We start from the raw sequence: 20457 nt of genomic DNA, 5'->3' as shown, positions 1-20457 counted from the left end.
TTTAAAAGATATATATTTGAAACATCTGTGTCATTAAATGCATTCTGTCCATTTAGTTGCAAACATGAAATGGTATTTAAAAACACCTAAATTAAGAATGAAAGTTAAGCAATACAACTTGATGTATAATAGTCAAATGAGCCATGACTCTTGTGGCATCACAATCACTTAGTCTCCCACTGTCTCACTTCATGAGCTATTCTCTTTCTGGGCCCCAGCATCAGAGACCTCACTGTGCTAAACAATGCAAATTTGTGGCCTCCACCCATGCACCTTTACAACTAGCACCAGCCTTGTTTTTCAATGACTCCTCAGAGTTTAGTAAAATTAAATCTCCTGACCCCATCACCTAAGACTCTCCATGGTCTGGCCCTGTTTGCCCTGTTTCTTACCACTCATCCCCACTCAGCTTCCAAGCTGTATCACAGTTCCCCACATGCACCAAGTCTCTACACTTTTACACTTGTTTTCCTTTCTGCTCTGCCTTGTGCTTCTTTGTCTGGCTAACTTTCATCTGTCCGTCAAGACTCAGCTCGAGCATTAGTTTTCCCAGGAAACATCCCATGACCCATGGTCCTACCCACCTTCACCACTCTTTGCCACCCGGATGAAGGGCTCCCTCCTCAGCTTCCTCAGTATACTTTCAACAAAGCACTTAGCAGAGTATATCACCATTGTTCATTTATCAGTCCCTCTTCTAAGGGCAAGGACCATGCATTTTATTTACTTCCCCTGTCTCAGCATAGAAGAGGTATTCAATAAGATCAATGAAGAAATAAATTACCTCAGGGTGGTTGATACAAAAAACATATATTATAGGGGAAAACTGACTACTTGTATTTGTGATTACTAGCTTTAGAAACTCTAATTTTGACATACTGGCACTACTTTCAAATTCAAAACCTAATAACACAATTCAAACCATCTAAAGTTTGCATCTTTTATGCTCTTTCATCAAAATCATGGATGAATTAAAAGTAACTGCAACTAGGGACTCCCTGTCGTGGCGCAGTGGAAATGAATCTGACTAGGAACCATGAGGTTGTAGGTTCGATCCCTGGCCTTGCTCAGTGGTTAAGGATCTGGCGTTGCCATGAGCTGTGGTGTAGGTCACAGACATGGCTCGGATCTGGCGTTGCTGTAGCTCTGGAGTAAGCCAGCAGCTACAGCTCCAATTAGATCCCTAGCCTGGGAACCTCCATATGCAGTAGGTGCAGCCCTTTTTAAAAAAAAAGAAAAAAAAAGAAAAAAAGGTAACTGCAAATATTTAGGTCGGAAAAGCTAGACCATAATTGGATATAGCTATATTCATGTATATGCTAATGTTAATCTAATTTGAAACACCTGGAAAGGTAAGGAACACTGGGAAACTTTTGAAAATTTACCTCTAGTCACTGCTTTCTGCATATCCTATATCCCAGCCACCTGGTCGACTAGAACAAGCTGCTCAGAGGTTCACACTATTCTCTTAACCTCCTTTTGCCACCTAACAAACTCCTCCCATATTTCAGGATCTCTCTGAATTCGTACTCTTACTCCCATGTAACTGCTCTTCATCTGGGATTCCTTAATATTTTATAATTACCAGAAATGTAGCATTTATCAGATTTTAACAAAGTTACTTATATGTCTGTTTCTCTTGCTATACTATGACGTCTTCTTGAAGGCAAAAATCTTATCCCTTGCTGAAGCCCCAGTGGATAGCACAGGGCCAGACATCAAGTGTAATGCACAGAGATAAGAGCAGGCAAGGAGTTCCCGTCGTGGCGCAGTGGTTAACGAATCCGACTAGGAACCATGAGGTTGTGGGTTCGGTCCCTGCCCTTGCTCAGTGGGTTAACGATCCGGCGTTGCCGTGAGCTGTGGTGTAGGTTGCAGACGCGGCTCGGATCCCCCGTTGCTGTGGCTCTGGCGTAGGCCGGAGAATACAGCTCCGATTAGACCCCTAGCCTGGGAACCTCCATATGCCACGGGAGCGGCCCAAGAAATAGCAAAAAGACAAAAAAAAAAAAAAAAAAAAGAGCAGGCAATATGGAAGGTAGAAAGGGAGGGAGAGAAGGAGGAGGAAGAAAGAAAGGAAAGGAGCTGAATCAGTTCCCTACAAGGGAAGAATCTGGCTGCAGAAAATTGTAATATGAGTCCAATAGAATTACAGAGGCAAGGCCCAGTCTTTGCAAAGAGAACAGTTTCTTTTGATGATGACCTAGGGCCTAAACAGAAATAATTTTCCTTTCTCTGTAACTTGAAGAGGTTTTAATAGGAGCTTAACCAAAGCCAAGAGTAAAAGAAAAAGATAAACTAGGACATACTCAAAACCAAGAAAAATTCTTTTCTACATATGACAATTTTTTAATGGAGGAAGATACAATGATGCATTTAATATGTCACTTAAGTAATCGGAACATTTAGAAACCTCTGCACAAAGAAAAGGAATTATGTTGTGCATTTTAAAGGCCAGAATAAGGGTATTTTGATTACAAGATTGCAGAAGGAGTAAGGGGTCACAAGAAGTGGTAAGCATCATCCTTAGAGATGGACGTCAGGTGTCCTGGAAAGTAAGCTGGTCAGTGGGGGTCTTCTGCTGGAGAGAGACTTGAGGCAAGTTGCAGCACAAGGATAAAAGGACAGATGGAACTGAAAGGGGCTGAAAGGAGGAATGAGGGTAAAAGACATAAGGGCCTGGCAATTCTCCAACAACTCTGTGTCCTAACCTAAGAACCCTCAGGGATAAATCTAATAACCCGAGGATAAGAAGTACTTTACTTCATAAAGAAGTAAAAAGATACTTGGCAGTTTTCACATTTGTGCTTTTAAAGGGCTACATTAAAAAGCATTACCAAAAAGTAAAAAGAAATTTAAATGTCCCCTTATTGTCTGTATTTTTTAAGTTAAATCCTTGGTTCTCATTGCACTGAAAAATACACATAGATAGATGACATGAAATAATTGAACAATAAAAAATAAGTAAAAGTGAGACCAGATGATATTTTCAGCAGAAACTTAGCCCACTTGTAAAGACTAAGCATAAAAAAAAAAAAAAAAAAAACTGCTGAGTTTTCACTGTTGGTATTGTTTATTTACTGGCCCCAAAAATAAAAACACAATAAATCTGGGTGTAGGAAAGGTCAATTGATTAAATTTATAATAACAGAATTAAGATCAGCAATTATTCTTCACGAAAACAATGATTCAAGGCCCAATATAAAGCATACACAAAGCTTCATACACTTTACTTGCTGCTTCTATGAAACCTAGAAAACAGCATGACAAATGGACTAAGGAAAAAGCAAACTGAAGAAATCAATTTAAAATGCTCAAGATGGGAAGAGAAAAGTGACTCACTGAAGCAATGCTTTGGTCTTCCTGGTGGGGTCTTCTGGCTTGAAGTTTTTGTAGGCTTCTACTTCGTGTTCTATGGACAGCAACTGTCCCTGCAGTTTGTTCCTGAAGTTGGGCAGGGTGTCTCTGATGTGGTTGGTAAGTTGCTAAATAAAACAAAATGAAATCATACACACATATCACAGACCGCAGGTTAACTCAGAGGACAGAAACAGCCTTCACTGTTTTCCTGATCATTCAAAATTTTGGGGGCCATATGCACATACGAGACCAATTGTGTAAGTAGGCAGTGAGAAGTAGCTCCAACCATCTCCTCCACTGCCCTATGATGTTCAAAATTCCTTCAGCTAAAGTCACCTGCTTGGGTTATATCTTTATGTCTGGGATACCCTGTTAAAAGGTAGCTCATGTCACCAACTAGGCTACCTAATAACACCTTAGCATGGATTGATTTATCAGATCAGCTACCTTGTCAAAAGGAACCTTTAGTTAGAGTGTGGTGTGAATGAAAGAAGTGGCAAGTTACGGGTGCTGCCGGAGTTCTCTCACCACTGGTGAAGCTCAGTTACCTGTCAGCTCTTAACTTCCTCTCTGTTCTGTAACTCAGGCAGGTGTTTCCTCTCCCTTCCACCATTAGGCCCCAGTCCAACTGTGGTTGGTACTGACTTACACCTTCCTCAGGTACCACACAAAAAGCTTTACTGCTGATTGTCTCCTAACTAACCATCACCTTGGCATTTCCACCGAGATCATCCACTGGCACCTCAAGCTCAATCTGATGAAAAATTCTCTAAGTGATTTTCTAACAATACACGATTAGCTAAGAACAAAGGGAGGACTATAAACCCAGACTGGTTAGCTCTCTGCCTGATGTTCTGTGTATTATTACAAAGCAATTAAAGAACAGTCTAAATTAAAAGGAGGGGGAAAAAAAGATCATCTGCTTGAACTGCTTAAGGAATAAATTCAGAATCAAGAGAAGAAGAGAATGCAAACTTTGGAAAAAATGCAGGAAAAAGAAAAAAAGTCAGGGTAATAGTAAACAGACTCAGACTGACTGAAGAACGATTTTAAATCATTTTTATGTTTATCTGAGGTTACCTGGATATATCTATTCAAGAAATCTAATTTTTTGTCAGTAGTTCATACCTATATTTTATCCTTGCCATTTTATCACATTTTTCCCTGGCATATGCTGCTATTACAGCTCTGAAGCAGAAAACAAAAGAAAGGAGACAATGGTATTCCCAGTGGCAATGCCACAGACACAGACCCCCAAATCTCAGAGTAACAGTAACCACAAGAAACCAGCAGCCAGCTGACTGCCATGTGAGTGGTAAATAATCAAAACGCTTGGTTTCCGTTTGTTTCTCATATATCTCAATAGCTGAATCATACCACAGACCACCCTTGGCTTTCTACAACACTTCTTTCCTCGGCTTTCAGAAGTCTGGCTCCTCTCATTTTTCTCCTAACTTTTCTGAACTTACCTTCTCTATCTCCTTTGCCAAACTGTCCTCCTCCACAATATCTGTAAATATTGATATTCCTCGAATCTGGGTCCTACACCTCTTCTTTGCTCACTGCCTGTTCTCTACTAAGGCAATCTTATTCCATCCATGGTTTCAATAAATATCAAACACCCATGGCTGCAAACATGTTATCCAAAGACCAGATTTCTTCTGCTTTGCTGTTGGATGTATGTGTTAGATCACCTCCCTGACTTCTCCTCTTGGAAGTGTCAACAACATCTCAACCTCAGCATATCTGAAATCAAGCACATAATATTCCCTTCAGGGTTTTCCATCTTGGTGACTTCATAACAATGTGGGAACTTAGGAGTTATCCTTGACATTACCTCTCCATCACCTACCAGAGCTAATCTTACAGCAAGTTCTCAATTTTCCTAAACATTCCTCAAATCTTTTTTTTTTTTTTTCATCTCTACTGGCCTTAAGACCAAGCTTCCATCAATTCTCATTGTGACTCCTAAGTAGTCTTCTCAAGTCTACTCTTGATCTTAGTATCTGCTAACACCATAATCTTTAACCCGTAGATATGCCTAGATTCTTATCTTCTTAGATTCCTTGAATAACTGACTCCCCATTGCTCTTAGGATAAGAGCCTGCAAATGCTGCAGGACACGGCCGCTGCCTGCATCTCCAACTTCATATGTTATAACACATTCCCCCACTCTCTGCCCTCCAGCCATAATAACATTCCTTTCAATTAGTCAAAAATGCCATGATCTTTTCCAGTTTTTGTCATAATAACAATCCCTCAGGGTCAGAGGTGTCGGTACACATTAAACTAGCAATGAAATTATTCTAACTTCAAAAACAGTATGAAGATCCTTGAAGCAATAAAGAGAAAATGATTATCCAGGAAATGAAAGATCTTCAGTTTAACATTTATTCAATTTTCAGTCAATCAGAATCAATTATATCATATTTTAGGGGTCACCTGTAGTAACCAAATAGTCAATCATATCTTTTCTACTTTTCCAGTATTCATAACTGAATTTGTTTCTAACTTTATCTTTCTAATCATATTAGTGATTTTTCACTTTTTTAAAGTTTATTCATATTTTTTTATGCCAACATAGGCATGAAAACAGTAATCTAAGAAGAGTTTACCAGTACCGAATATATTGAGAGAATATCATGGTTCTTGCATGTTCCGTCTCTAAAACATGTTTGATTCCTTAAAGCAGCTACATATTATAAGTAAACATATGCTAAAATGTACACATATTTCTGCACTTCTGTTTTGAACACTGTTCTTTCAATAATATTAAGGTGGATTCTGATTACTTATAATAGTAACTGTGTGGATCTAAGTATTCATAGTCATATTTTTAGTTTATATCATTTAAGCTAAATGTCTTATTTCAGAAAAAGAGAATATAAAAATAAGAAATATTAACTCCAACATTTTATTTGGAGCTTGTGTATCTTATTATTGTTCTTGTTGCTTAAAAACTGTTTTTACCTGATTAAGGACCTTCTGCAGGTGTGGGGTCCCCATCCGATCAGCAATATGCCTATAAGCCGGGTGTGAGAGAAAAAATTTCCTTTCTGCCAACATGGCAGCCTTTATGTCCTTCTTCCCATCTATGTCCTTCTGGCTTCTGTTTACCACCCCAATGTAACCTAAAACAAAACACACACGAATGGAGTTTGGGACATCATTTCTAGGGAAATTGGTTTCTTATTCTGGGGAAATTTTAAAGTCTAAATAAGAAAATCAAAATTAATTTAGGGCCTGGGAAATGGATCCCTTTACAAAACTCAATTTGAAACATCAGTGTTTAACAAAGGCCATCTGACATGGCTAATGTAGATTTTTTCAGCATTAACAAAATATTGTCCTTTACCCTTAAAAGGTGTGTGCATTTAAACAGAGTAAATCTCTAAGCAGTTTTGTCATATAGCAGGAAAAGTAAATAAGTCAGACTTAAAACAGAACACTATACATTCATGCAGTCTATGATGAATATTTATACCCTCCCGTCAAACCCCTTCCTTTTCCTGTTCTTTTACTCCTATTATTTTAAGGAATAGTTCTCCCTTTGGGTAATTTTTAATATGTCATCTGGGAACACTGTGCCATTCTGTGGTAGAAATGCATAACTAATGTTAAATGGTTAACTAAATGCATGGTTAAACTGTATAGCTAATCATAAATCCATTCCTCACAACTGTGGAGGCATTAAAACCCAGCCTCCCATTGCTTTCCCAGTTGTTTCTCTGCCACATCATCAAAGGAAGTCCCATATAGGACACAGTACATTACCCCTGCGGAGCGGCAGCAGCTTGTTCTCTAGAACATCCCGAGCATCTGTTCCTTCATCCATAAGATCCAGTTTAGTGATGACGCCAATGGTTCTTAGACCTACATCACAAACAAATCCAACATTACATAATTTGCATAAGACTAACAAATTTCAGAGATACATATCTCAATGCTACTGCAAAGAACTCATATTCCTGGTCCTTTTCCTGTCCCTCTCCATCTTACTTTGTCTTCCAATTCACTGCTACTCCAGTCTGGTGAATTTTAACAGGATGAAGCAAAGAGTTGCAAAATCACCCATCCATAAGATAACTTTTGATTTAAGACAGAAAATACAAATAGTTATGGATAGAACTAGAGATTATCACACTAAGTGAAGTAAGTCAGAAAGAGAAAGACAAATACTATATGATGTTACTTACATGTAGAATCTAAAATACAACACAAATGAACTTATCCATGTAGCAGAAACAGACTCACAGGCATAGAAAACAGACTTATGGTTGCCAAGGGGGAGGGAAGAAGGAAGAGGGATGGAGTAAGAGTTTGTAGTTAGCAGATGCAAAAATTTATATAGAGAGTGGATAACAACAATATAGCACAGGGAACTATATTCAATATCCTGTGATAAACCATAATGGAAAAGAATATTTTTTAAAATGCGTATATGTATGTACATGCATATGTATGTGTGTGCATAGATGGATGAATCACTTTGCTGTACAGCAGAAATTAATAGAACACTGTAAATCAACTATACTTCAGTTGAAAAAAATAACTGCACCACCAAAATACTTTTAAATGTATGAGTTTATTTTTGTATCACACACATGTGGAAATTACACATTTAAATTTTCCTCCCAAGGATTGCACACAATATGGATGATGTTTTAATTTTTATATATTCCATTATTTAAAACAAATAAATCCCAAAATAGACCACATATGGACCATTGATGAGGCTGTGTCATAAACCAAAGCTTATTATTGACCCAATTTTGAGCACTTGAGGTAAAAAAATAAATAAATTAAAAAATTAGGTATAGGATACTGGCATTACCAAAAATCAAATCACAAGTCTCACAGCATTCACTCACTGTTCCTTAGAAAAGGAAATACGACTTAATAGAAAGAAGACTGAACTAGGAATTCTGAACCTTGGATTCTAGTTTCAAGGCAAGTCACTTAACTCTATGGGTCTCAGTTTTCCTCATCTGTAAAATAAAATGGTTGGAAATCACAATCTCCAAGGTAATAAAATAACATAAAAACCTAAACGTTTTATGTAGCTTTCAGGTATATTGTATTTGTTCTTTGCTTCCATCATTAGAAAAAAAAAAAAAATGAACCGTTTTTACCTTCATCTTTTTAAGTGCCTTTCTTTGAATTTCCAATTAAACATGGTTAATTCAAAACAAGCCTTTATCTTTTACCTGAGACCACCTGAATAATAATGGCTAATATTTATTACACCAGCTATGGTTTTATTTCATTTTTTTCTTTTTATAGCTGCACCTTGCAGGACATGGAAGTTCCCAGGCTAGGGGTTGATGAGAGCTGCAGCTGCCACCCTATGCCACAGCTACAGCAACACCAAATCCAAGCCACATCTGTGACCTACACTGCAGACTGTGGCAACCCGGGATTCTTAACCCACTGAGTGAGTCCAGAACCCTCACGGACACTATGTTGGGTTCTTAACCTGCTGAGCCACAAGAGAACTCCACCAGCTGTGGTTTTTAAATGCTTTACATGTCTTAAGTAATTTAACCCTAAAAAGTATTCCAACTACTAATTTTTTAAGATGAGGAAACTAAGGCAGAGAGAGATTAAATAACTTTCCCAGTGTCATACAAGAAGTGGATCTGTGCAGTCTAGTTCCAGAGTCCTTGCTTTTAACCAATATACTGCTTTCCAGAGTAAAAATAATTTTTTACAATTTAAAAAGCTTAAACCAAGGAGACTGAAGAAAATGGGAGAGGAATGTAGAAAATTTTTGAAGCTGGAAACCCAGCAGGATGACTGTTAACTCACTTAACAGATCAGAGGAAAACTATACCCAAAAAAGCTAACAATAGGGGAAGCCCAAAAGCTGAATAATTTACATCACAGCATCTCAAAAAGATTCAAGACCTAGGGGACCTTTTTCTTACATAGATCATCATAGAATATTTGGTAGAGTTCCCCATGCTATGTATCTATAGAGCAGAACCTTGTCAGCACAGTCATTCCATACACCACAATCACATCTGAAAAGGAATGGATGTGTGTATGTGTATAATTGAATCACTGCTATATAGCAGAAATTATCACAACACTGTAAATTAAATATACTTCAATAAAACTTTGAAAAAATGAGGAAAAAAAAAAAAAAAAACCTAGGAGACCAATAGCTCTGAAAACACTGGAGAGTGGTGGTGGCAGTTGAATCTGAAAATAGAAGCACTGGGCGGAAATTCCGTCAAATTTCCATGGAAAACATAGCAAGGAGCTGCCCTGGTCCATTCTGGCAGGACAGTACAAGTTTACTCTCTGGAAATATTGAACCAGAAAAACTCTGAACTCATGGGTACCTGGCCCGGTTAGGGGGTATCAGGTATTAAAAGAGAGTGGTTAAGTAAAACTCCACATAGTAAATAATGGCAGGACCCCCTTCCCAGTCCAGTTTCCTAATTTGACTTCAAAAAAGAGATGGCTGTCAGACTTTAACCACTGCAAGCAAGAGATTGGACCAATGATGTGAGGAAGTTAACCATTACAAGAGAAAAACACAGATATTGATATTCAGATGAACAATTAAAACAGCCCAATAAATCATCCTGCTGTGAAGTCTATCATTCGATAATTCAAGCATACTCACAAAGAACTTCCAACCACCTGATAATATTTCACCTTTAAATATGAAGAGAGAGCCAAGGAAACTCTCTAATGAGACCAAAACAAACAAACATTATAAAACAGAACTTGAAGAAGACAAAGATAATACAAAATATGAAGAAAACTCTATTATTTTTATTAATATTCTCAGAGAGAAAGAAGAGGTCTTCTCATTTATGAAACAAAAATAGAATGTCATAAAAGGAAATCTGCCAACAAAAAGAACTCTCAGTAATTAAGAACATGAGTGCAAAAACAAAAATGTTGGAGTGCAAAGTTAGGAGCCCTTCCAGAAAACAAAAGAAAAAGTGTAAATAATAGGAAAGGAAAAAATTTTTTTAACCTAGAGAAATGATCCAGAAGACCCGATATCTGAATAATCGGTATTCCAATAAGAGAGAAAACACTAAGCAGAAAGATTTGGGGGGTGTTTGGGGACATACTAGTCAATTAAATGTCCTATAAGTGAAAGGTTAATTTAGGGACTGAATGAATCCATCAAGTGCCCGACACAACATGAAACACACTCACACATACAAACAATACAACATGTCACATCAGTATAAGAGTCATAACACTGGGAACAGATATAATATCCTAAAAAACTCCCAAAGAAGTTAAAAAAGAAAGTTATTCTCTTCTTTCTTTCTTTCTTTTTTTTTTTTTTAAGGGCCACACCTGCAGCAAATGGAAGTACCCAGGCTAGGGTTCGAATCGGAGTTATAGCTGCCGGCCTACACCACAGCCACAGCAATGCAGATCCTTAACGCACTAAGTGAGGCTAGGGATCCAGCCTGTATACTAGATGGATTCATTTCCACTGCGCCATAATGGGAACTCCAAAAAAGAAAGCTATTCTTTTAAAAAGTTTGCCAATCATTATAGCATCAGTCTTTCTAGCAGCAAACTGTAAACTAAAAACCAGCAGAGCAATGTTTTCAAAATTCCAAGAGAAAGATTAGCCTACAATTCCAAACTAGCAAAAACAGGACAATAGAAAAGGATATTTTCATACATGCAAAAATCTCAAAATATTTACTTCCCTTTCTCCTTTTTACTTATTTATTGAAACTTCTAAAGGATGTGTCACACCAAACCTGGGAATAAACTAACAAAGAGTAGGTATGAAATCCAGGAAGCAAGAAATCCAATATAGCCAGAAAAATATGGGAATTTTCAGGATATTGTTGATCCCAGAATAAGGCCAGGAGAGCAATCAAAATCTATCAGAATAAGAGAATAAAGATTATTGAAGAGACATATTCCCTCGTCAAGAAAAAAAAAGAAAGAAAATGAAAGAATATTCTGAAGCCCAATGTTTCTGAAAGTATTAAGAGATTCAAACTTCTGTAGGAGAGATTGGAAACACATAGATAGATATATAGAATACTATGCAAAAAAAAAAAACTATCGACTTCAAAAACAAGCAGTATCATGCAAGAAAGGAAATTTAATCATAATTTAACACATCTGTACTCCGTTGTGAATATTTTCAGAATCATAATATTCATTTGCCAAAATATATTAGTAGAATTGGGGAGGTATGGGCATGGGAGAGGAATATAAGACAGCCAAATCCTTAAATATGGAGAGAAATATCAAAAGAAAGTTAAAAAGGTAAAGAGTGGTAGTCTTTAGAAATCAGTAATCCAGAGCTGGAAGAAGTGAGCAAGGGACAGAAAGTTCTTACTAAAAGTCATGAAAAATTTAAACAGCCTTAAATTCATGTTACTAAGTGAAAGACAACAATGTAAAAACGCTATATGGTGTATGATTCCAACTATACGACCTGCTGGGAAAGCAAAACTGTGGAGACAATAAAAAAAAAAATCAGTGGTTGCTGGAGTTAGGGGAGGCAGGGATGAAAAGGTGGAGCACAGATATTTTTCATGGCAGTGAAAACTACTCTGTGTGATATTACAGTGATGGATACACGTCATTATACATTTGTCCAAACTCAGAGTGTATACCACCAAAAGTGAACCCTAACATCAACTATGAGCGCTAAGTGATGATAATGTGTCAACCGTAGGAAGCGCACTAGTCTGGTGGGAAATATTGGTAACTGGAAAGTTTATGCATGTGTGGGGACAAGACATACATGGGAACTCTGCACCTTCTGCTCAGTCTTCCTGTGAACCTGTAAAATTGCTCTAAAAAATAAAATCTATTAATTAAAGAAAATTAAATAACATAATGCATGGAAAGTTCTTGGTACATAAAAAGCCACTCAATAAATGAAGGTTGTGATCTTACCAATTTTGTTTCCCACCACTTCCTCCCAACTCTATTCCAAGCCTAAACTCTTGTCACACTCAACGAGTTGCAATTCTCCATGTGTTTATGCATTCTTGCCTCTTCACCTTCATAACGCTATCCCCCTCAGCTCCAATTATTCTTCTCTTTTCAGTCATCTCCTACTCATCCTTTGAAATACCTTAAAGACCTTTCCTGCATGTCCTTAATCAGGCTCCCACAAGTCTAAGTTTGAAACCTTTTCTCTACACCTTGAAAGCTCTCTGTGTACAGTGAAATCACATTTCTTATATGACACTAGGAATCTGCTTATTTGCCTGTCTTACCCACTAAGTCACAATCTCTTCAGGAATTAGGACAACATCTAATCTACATTTTTCAAGCAATTAATATAGGTAACCAAACACAGCGTGGGAACTCAATAAATGTTTATTTATCAAAGAATAATGAGTTTAAAAAGCATACTTATTTTTCTTAGGTTTAGACAGGAATTGAAATAACAAATTCCAAAAAAAGAAATATGATGCCATTCTACCATGTTACCTAGGTTTGTTGTCAACACAGTGATTTTCCTATAAGAACATTGCTGTTTCTTCCATTTATATACGCAACTAAATTATAAGTAGTGTGTTATTTCATCTAATTAAGAAATGGGACAAAACCAAGCCACGAACCACATTAGCAGTTGCCAGAAAAGTAATCTGGAACGCTGTGTACACTGAAACAACAGCAATGAAAAACAAAATCAATGAAAAGTTACTGTAAACATGTATACAGTAAAATTAAAAACAGACTTAGGAAATTAGATGTCCTTCAGTTAATGCTTTTTTTTTTGCTTTGGATTTTGGTGGGATTTGGGGGAGTGGGGAGTTGAAGTAAATGTTGTTCTTTCTGTTTGGCAAAGATTGTGGAATATTTTATTTCTGAAAGCAATCAGTGATGAATGGGAATAGTTTCATCTTTTTTTCCTATAAGTTTTCCATTAACATTATTTTCTTGTTACTCCCAACAATTCTGAATAACAGTTTTCACTTTAGGAGTCATCCGGTAATGTTATTGCATGTGATGATAGGTAAAATATTAAGAAAATAGAAAACACAAAAATTACTGTTGCTGTGGAAGCAGAGACTCTATCATGCTCACCAATCCAGGCCCAGAATCTACCCAAATACTTGAAAGATTTAATATTTATAGAAGGAGGGGAGATGAGAAACAGAAGAAAGGGAGAAAGGAGATAAGGGAAGGAAAGAAAAAAGAATTACTTCAAAGATAAGAAAATTTAGATATAGAGTGGTCTTTCGCTGAGAATCTGTGCTCCAAAACAGACTAAGGCATGAAAATACAAAAGAGAAAAAGTCCATATTCAGCAGTTTCCCCCTTTTTTTGTGGTTTCACTTTTACCACCAGTCTGTGGTCCAAAAATATTACATGAAAAATTCCAGAAAAAAAATTTATAAGTTTTAAACTGAGTACTGTTCTGAGTAACATGATGAAATCTCCCACCATCATGCCCCATCAGCCCATGTGAATCATCCCTTTGTCCAGCTTATCTCACTTGTTTGTTACCCAGTAGCCCTCTTGGTTATTAGTATCTTAATGCTTGTGAACCCTTATTTCACTTAGTAACAGCCCCAAAGCACAAAAGTAGTGGTGCTGGCAATTTGGTATGCCAAAGTGAAGCTGTAAAGTGCTTCCTTTAAATGAAAAGGCAAAAGTTCTCAATAAGAAAAATAATAATATGCCAAGGTTGCAAAGATCAATGGTATCAATCTTTTTTCCATGAAATTGTGAAGGAAAAAGAAATTCATGCTAGTTTTACAGTTCAAATATGTACGTATAGGAAAAAACATAGTATATAGTATATTTAGGTGTTAGTACTTTCCATGGTTTCCATCATCTACTGGGGGTCTTAGAACGTATCCCCCATGGATAAGCGGGACCACTGTATACTTAAATCTCCATGTTTTTTTCCACCTCAATCCACTTTCTTCTTCTTCCTTGGCACAAAGCTTAACTATATTTCCAAATCTCCCTTAAAACTGAGTTATAATATCCCTTATAAAATGCCTATAACTGAGTTCTAGCCAGTGGCATGTGGGCAGAGTGACATGTGCCATGTTTAGGTTTGGTCTATATAATTTCCCACATGTTCTCTTGCTAGCTCTTTCACCTTCTACTTGCTGGATCTAACCAAAATCCCTCAGTCCTTGAGGGGGACAAGTAGAAGTATCTGGCCATCCCAATTATGTCACAGACAAGAAACACCACACTACCCTGAAAATCCACTCCACATAGACACTTCTGTTTGCATCATTACATTATTTCAGTCTATTTATTACTGTATATCAGTACAAACAGTGGTACTCAGAAGAAGAGAGCTACTACAATAACGAAGACCTAGCTTAGCAAGATAGGCAGCAAAGAAACAAGTATAGCAACTTGGAAAGTTTCATGTTATTCAATAGCTGTGTATTATGTAAACCTATCCCACGTAAGGCAGGCTAAATGCCTAATGCGATTATAAATATTAGTTTATAATAAAATATAGAATATTAGTTTGTCTTAATTGTTCTTTGCTGCTTAAACAAAGTATTTAAGAGACGAGTTCACAAAAGAAATTTATCATTGTGTGAGCAGAAAGAGAAAGGACTAGAGAGACACTAGAAATCTGGGTCTTCTAATGGTTGAAAAGCTAATTGTTCTTGTAACTCAAGAAAATAATAGATTAAAAGGACTGAGAAACAAAGGTCCACTAAGAATTTTCTGTTAAGCAATGGAACTCAGTAATTTCTTTTTCTAGCTTAAAAGAGTAACAGTTCAGATACATCTCACCTTTCAGCTGTAAACTATAAAACTGATAAAATATATTAAGTAATTGTTTTCTGATATGAAACAACAGGTTGTATAGGACTACGATACTTGAGAGAAGAGAAACAAAATATGTCATACAATTATTCAGCTTCTACTTAGAGGCAATTTCTGGACTACAATGCATGGAGGAAAAATTCAAAGAGATTCCAGCAGTCCTGCTTAGTTGAAGAGACATAAATTGGATTTCAAGAGGCCAACACAGATTTATAGTATAGCATACCAGATAAAAGGGAGCTATGAATAGAAAGAGCTCTACAAATGTGCATAGAGGTCTCCTTGAGTCTCAGAATGCATGCATGCCTAAGGTAAAACCCCCCAAGGCTAGGAAAAAAACAACTGCCAGGGAGCTCTAAACCAAACAATTCCCAGAGCACACATGGAGCTGGGAGTCATTAAGTCCCCACATGCTGCAATGAAGAGACCTGTTTAGTTATATACCAGAAGGGCCAAACCTCAGTAAAGGTTACTGCAGACCCATCCTTTTAAAAAAACCTAAAAATCAGGTTCAAAAAATGTAACTGATCTGCAAGTAATGTAACTACCTGATAAAAAAAAGTCCAATATATTCTAAAATAATACAATAAAACTCAGAACTCAATAAAGTTAAAAATATCCAGCATTCAAACAAAAATCACCAGACACAAAGAAGAAGGAAAATGTGACCATAAAATGGGGGAGGGGTGGTGAATCAGTTTAACAGTATTTCATTTATAAACTCTGAATTCACAGATGACATTAAAATAACTATTAAAAACATGCAGAAAACATTCAAGGATATTAAATAAAATGTGAAAACACAGACATACTTCATTTTACTGTGCTTTTATTGTACCTTGCATATAGTGTACTTTTTAATAAATTGAAGGTTTGTGGCAACCCTGCATTGTCAGATGATTGTTAGCATTTTTATCAATAAAGCATTTTTTAAAGTATGTAGTTTTTTTTGGACATAATGCCACTGCACACTTAATAGACTATAGTATAAACATAACGTTTACATGCACTAGGAGGCCAAAAAACTTGTATAACTTGCTTTATTCAAATATTGGTTTTGTTGCAGTGATCTAGAACTAAATCTGCAATATTTCAAGTTATGCCTGTAATAAGCAAATAAGAATATGCACAGATGTCTATATGACATCTACAGAAGAAGATAATAACATTAGAATATAGCCTTATCAAATGCACACTGGTCATACATCAAAATGGACCATATGTAGTACTAACAAATAAATCTCAGTATTTACAAGGAATAAAATCATACCAAAATTACTATCAGAAAGTTACCTGGAAAATGCTAAAATATTAGGAAACTGAACAACATATGTCTAAAATACCATGAGTCAAAAAGGAAGTCACAAGGAAATTTTTAAATACTTAAAATTAAATAAAACAAAAGTACAACTTATCAAAATTTATAGTATATAGCTAATTAAGAACTCACAGGAAAATTTATACCCATATGATATCACTTATATGTGGAATCTAAAATATAGCACAAGTGAACTTCCCTACAAAACAGAAACTCACAGACCTAAGGGAAAGGCTTATAGTTGCCAAATGAGAAAGAGGAAGGAATGGGATGGACTGGGATTTGGGGGGTTAGTAGATATAAACTACTGCATTTAGAATGGATAAGCAGTGAGGTCCAACTATATACACAGGGAACTATATCCAGTCTTTTGGGATAGATCATGATGGAAGATAATATAAGAAAAGGACTGTGTATGTGGGTATACATGTGAATGACTGGGTCACCTTGCTTTATAGCAGAAATTGGCACAATCCTGTAAATCAAATATACTTTAATAAAAAATATAAAAATTTATAGCTTAATATATTACTATTACCAAATAAGAAAGCTTTAAAAAGATCTAAGCTTCAACCTTATGAAGCTACAGAGAGAATAATATATTAAACCCAAAGGAAGTAGAAGTAAGGAAATAAGAGTAGTAATAAATGAAATAGAATACAGATAATAGACATAAACAATTAAACCAAATGCTGATTATTTGAAAAGGTCAATAAAATTATCTACTCTCACTCTTCAATTCAATATTATACTAAAGGTTCTAGCCAGTTAAACAAAGCAAGAATAACAATTCAAATGCATAAGGTTACAAAGAAAAGAACAGAACTGTCTTTACTCTCAAAGAACAAGAGTATACATGTAGAATATTTTAAAGACTCTACGAAAGGCTATCATAGTTAAAAAGTGGATTGAGACCACAGAATATAAGGCTATCAGAATTAATAAGTGGTTTGAGATCACAGAATATAAGGTCAAAATACAAAAATAAATTGTACGTATATATATACTGGCAGTAAAAAATTGGAAAGGCAAAAAAATTTAACTATTTACAAGAACATCCCAAATCATAAAATGCATAAGCATAAGTTTGATAAAATACATGCAAGACATGTCCGCTGAAAACTATAATACACCATAAAGAAGACCTAAATAAATGGAAAAAAAAAAATGTTCATTGACCGAGGCATTCAATGCTATTAAGTCAGTTCTCTGCAAATTGGTCCATAGCAACACTGTTCAACAGAAGTTACTACAATAATGTAAATGTCTGATATGTGAGCTTTCCAATACAAAGGCAATAAGTAACTTGTAGTTATTAAGCACTGTAAGTGAGGCATGACTGAGGAATTAATTTTTTTGGTTTTAGTTAATTTTAACTTTAATAGCCACATATGGCTACTGGCTAGCATATCAGACAGCAAAAGCTATAGATTTGATGTAATTGTAGACAAAGTCCCAGTAAGTTTTTTTTTGTAGAAACTAACAAGCTGATTTAAAAAATTCCAATGAAAATACAAAGTATCTATTATAAAGAAAGAAATAATGAATAAAACTTGCATTAATTGCTCTCAGGGCTTATTATAAAGCTACAGTCATTAAGACAGTGATATTGACACAGAATAGACAAACAGATCAACTGGACAGAATAGAGTCCAGTATTATAGATTACACCCAAGTAACTGGTTTTGGACAAAGATGTCAATGTAATTCAATGGAGAAAGGAAAGTCTGTTCAAAATAAATGGTGCTGAAATAATTGTATATACATATGGAAAATAATGAATTCTGACCCTTCTTCATTTTAAACAATACACCAAAAAAAGGATCACAGACCTAAATTTAAGGCTAAAACTACAAAACTTCTAGAAGAAAACACAGGACAAAAATCTTTGCAAATCTGGATTAGGCAAATCTTTCTTAAGATAAAAAATGTAGATTACATTTTTAAAATTAATAAATTGTACATCATCAAAATTAAAACTTGCCCTTTAAAAGATATGGAAAGGATTTTACCAGTAAGCTATAGACTGAGAAAAATATTTGCATTACATAAAATATTTGCATCAGAAATTTTTAAACTTCATAATTTAATATTAAGAAGAATTTAACATAAACAAAAGAATTGAACAGACACCTCACCAAAGAAAATTTACAAATGGCCTATTAGGGCATGAAATGATGTTTAGCATCATGAATCATCAGGGAAATGCAAATCAATACCACTACATAGGCATTACAATGACTACAGTTAAAATAAAACTAACAATACCAACATGTGGAGCAAATGAAGCACTTCTATATTGCTGCTGGGAATAAAAGTTGTACAATCACTTTGGAGAAGAGCTTGGTGGTTTCTTAAAAATATTAAACATGCGCTTACCCAGCAAATCCACTCTTAACTATTTTCCCAAGTGAATAAAAACATATGAACATAGAAAACTTGTACATAAATACTTGTAGCAGCCTGATATGTACTCAGCCAAAATTAAAGAAAACTAAAGTTCCATCAAGAGGTAAACAAATCAACAATATGTGGCACAGCACACAGTGAAATACTATTAACCAATTTAAAAGAATAAACTAAAACAGGCAACAGCATGGATGAATCTCAAAAACATGCTGATCAGAAGAAGCTAGACACCAAGAGTCCTTACTGTATGATTCCATTTTATATAAAACTCTGAAGACAAATCTAATGTATAGTGAGTGATGAAAAGCAGACCAGCGGTTTCCTGGAGCCGGGAGTGGGGGACTAGCGTAGGACTGACTGGAAAGGAATACAAGGGACCCTGTGTAGATGATAGAAATGTTCTGTATCTTAGTTGTGGTGGTAGTTGTATGTATGTATATTTTTGTCAAATCTCATCAAACTTTATACTTAAAATGCATACCACCCTACCCAAGCCTATAGCCTCACCCAGGTAGCCTCAAGGTAACCACAAGGTGAAAGAGAGAGAAGAGGGGTGGGGGAAGAGGACTCATGGCAAGGAGACAAACAAACAAAACAGATCTAAGATCTATGTCTAGGAGAAAGCTTCTATGTAATTATTTGTACATGGAATTAACTAGAAGCAGAGAGTTAAGCCGTAATAAGTTTTTTCTTTTTAAGAAATTGCATTCCCAAAGAAACAAAAAGCCTGGCCTGAAAATGTCTTTGACAGTTTGAGACTTAAAACAACTTTTATGGCTCCAAGTTTCTACAAGCATACAATAGGCTATGAAAGCTGTGCATCTCTGGAGAAGATCATAATCCCTCAGTTCCACTTCAGATATGTCATGGAGGAAAATGCAAGGAAGAAACTCCCAGAAGGTAGAGCCCTGAGAGACCAATGGACAGTGGACAAGGGACTTCCTCCCAGAAAGCACATTTAGGATTTAATTAAGAAACTTCTTTCACTGCAGGGTAGGACGTCTTCACAATGCATGCCAGTAGGATTCCATCACTGTTGTGGACATGGGACTATTACATATTTCCCACTCATACCTTTCTCTTACAGGGGGTTTTACTGCAGACAATAACCAATAACATTCTACCCAGAACCCTCAGCAAACTGTTTGGAATCCTGAACTGATAGCTCAAGCTGTTGACTGCTGACCACAAAGTGTTCTGGTCCAGAACACCATCCAGGGATTCTATTGGCAATAGCATGGAGACTTAACGGAAGTTCCAGCTGGTTAACTTGGAACTAGTTGATAACACCAAGATCTCTCCTTTAACATCACCCTTCACTTTCAAACCGCATGCAAGCTTCTTGGGTCATGTCTCCTCTTCTGAATAGGAGGAATTTCTCCTACAGCAAAAGTTTCTATTAAGGCCATGGGCTCTGCTGGGACCTACTAAACAGAAACATGATACACATTATATAGATCGCTAGAGGCACCATTATCAGAAACCATGGTTCACATACACACACACACGCCATGCACCCAACTGCATGTAATGCAATTGGCTCTGGTTTTGCGCATCGTCATCATGGGTTATATAAAGGTAACAACACATGAATGTGT

The 20457-nt window shown here is 36.2% G+C and overlaps 1 protein-coding gene across 15 annotated transcripts in view; it reads right to left on the bottom strand.

Annotated features, from left to right (window-relative positions):
- DNM3 (dynamin 3) overlaps positions 1-20457 on the bottom strand; it is a 542471-nt gene that overhangs the window by 373284 nt on the left and 148730 nt on the right. For all 15 annotated transcript variants that reach the window (XM_021063640.1, XM_021063637.1, XM_021063646.1 and 12 more), the window contains exons 5-7: positions 7135-7233; positions 6331-6491; positions 3343-3485 (exon numbers count right to left, since the gene is read on the bottom strand). In XM_021063640.1, the coding sequence (XP_020919299.1) occupies positions 3343-3485; positions 6331-6491; positions 7135-7233 (403 nt within the window). The remainder of the gene's footprint in view (positions 1-3342; positions 3486-6330; positions 6492-7134; positions 7234-20457) is intronic.

The sequence above is a fragment of the Sus scrofa genome, chromosome 9 (genome assembly GCF_000003025.6).
Source record: "Sus scrofa isolate TJ Tabasco breed Duroc chromosome 9, Sscrofa11.1, whole genome shotgun sequence".
Lineage (NCBI taxonomy): Eukaryota > Metazoa > Chordata > Mammalia > Artiodactyla > Suidae > Sus > Sus scrofa.
Note: the sequence above shows the minus strand (reverse complement) of the source record. Positions and strands in the feature narration are given on the sequence as shown.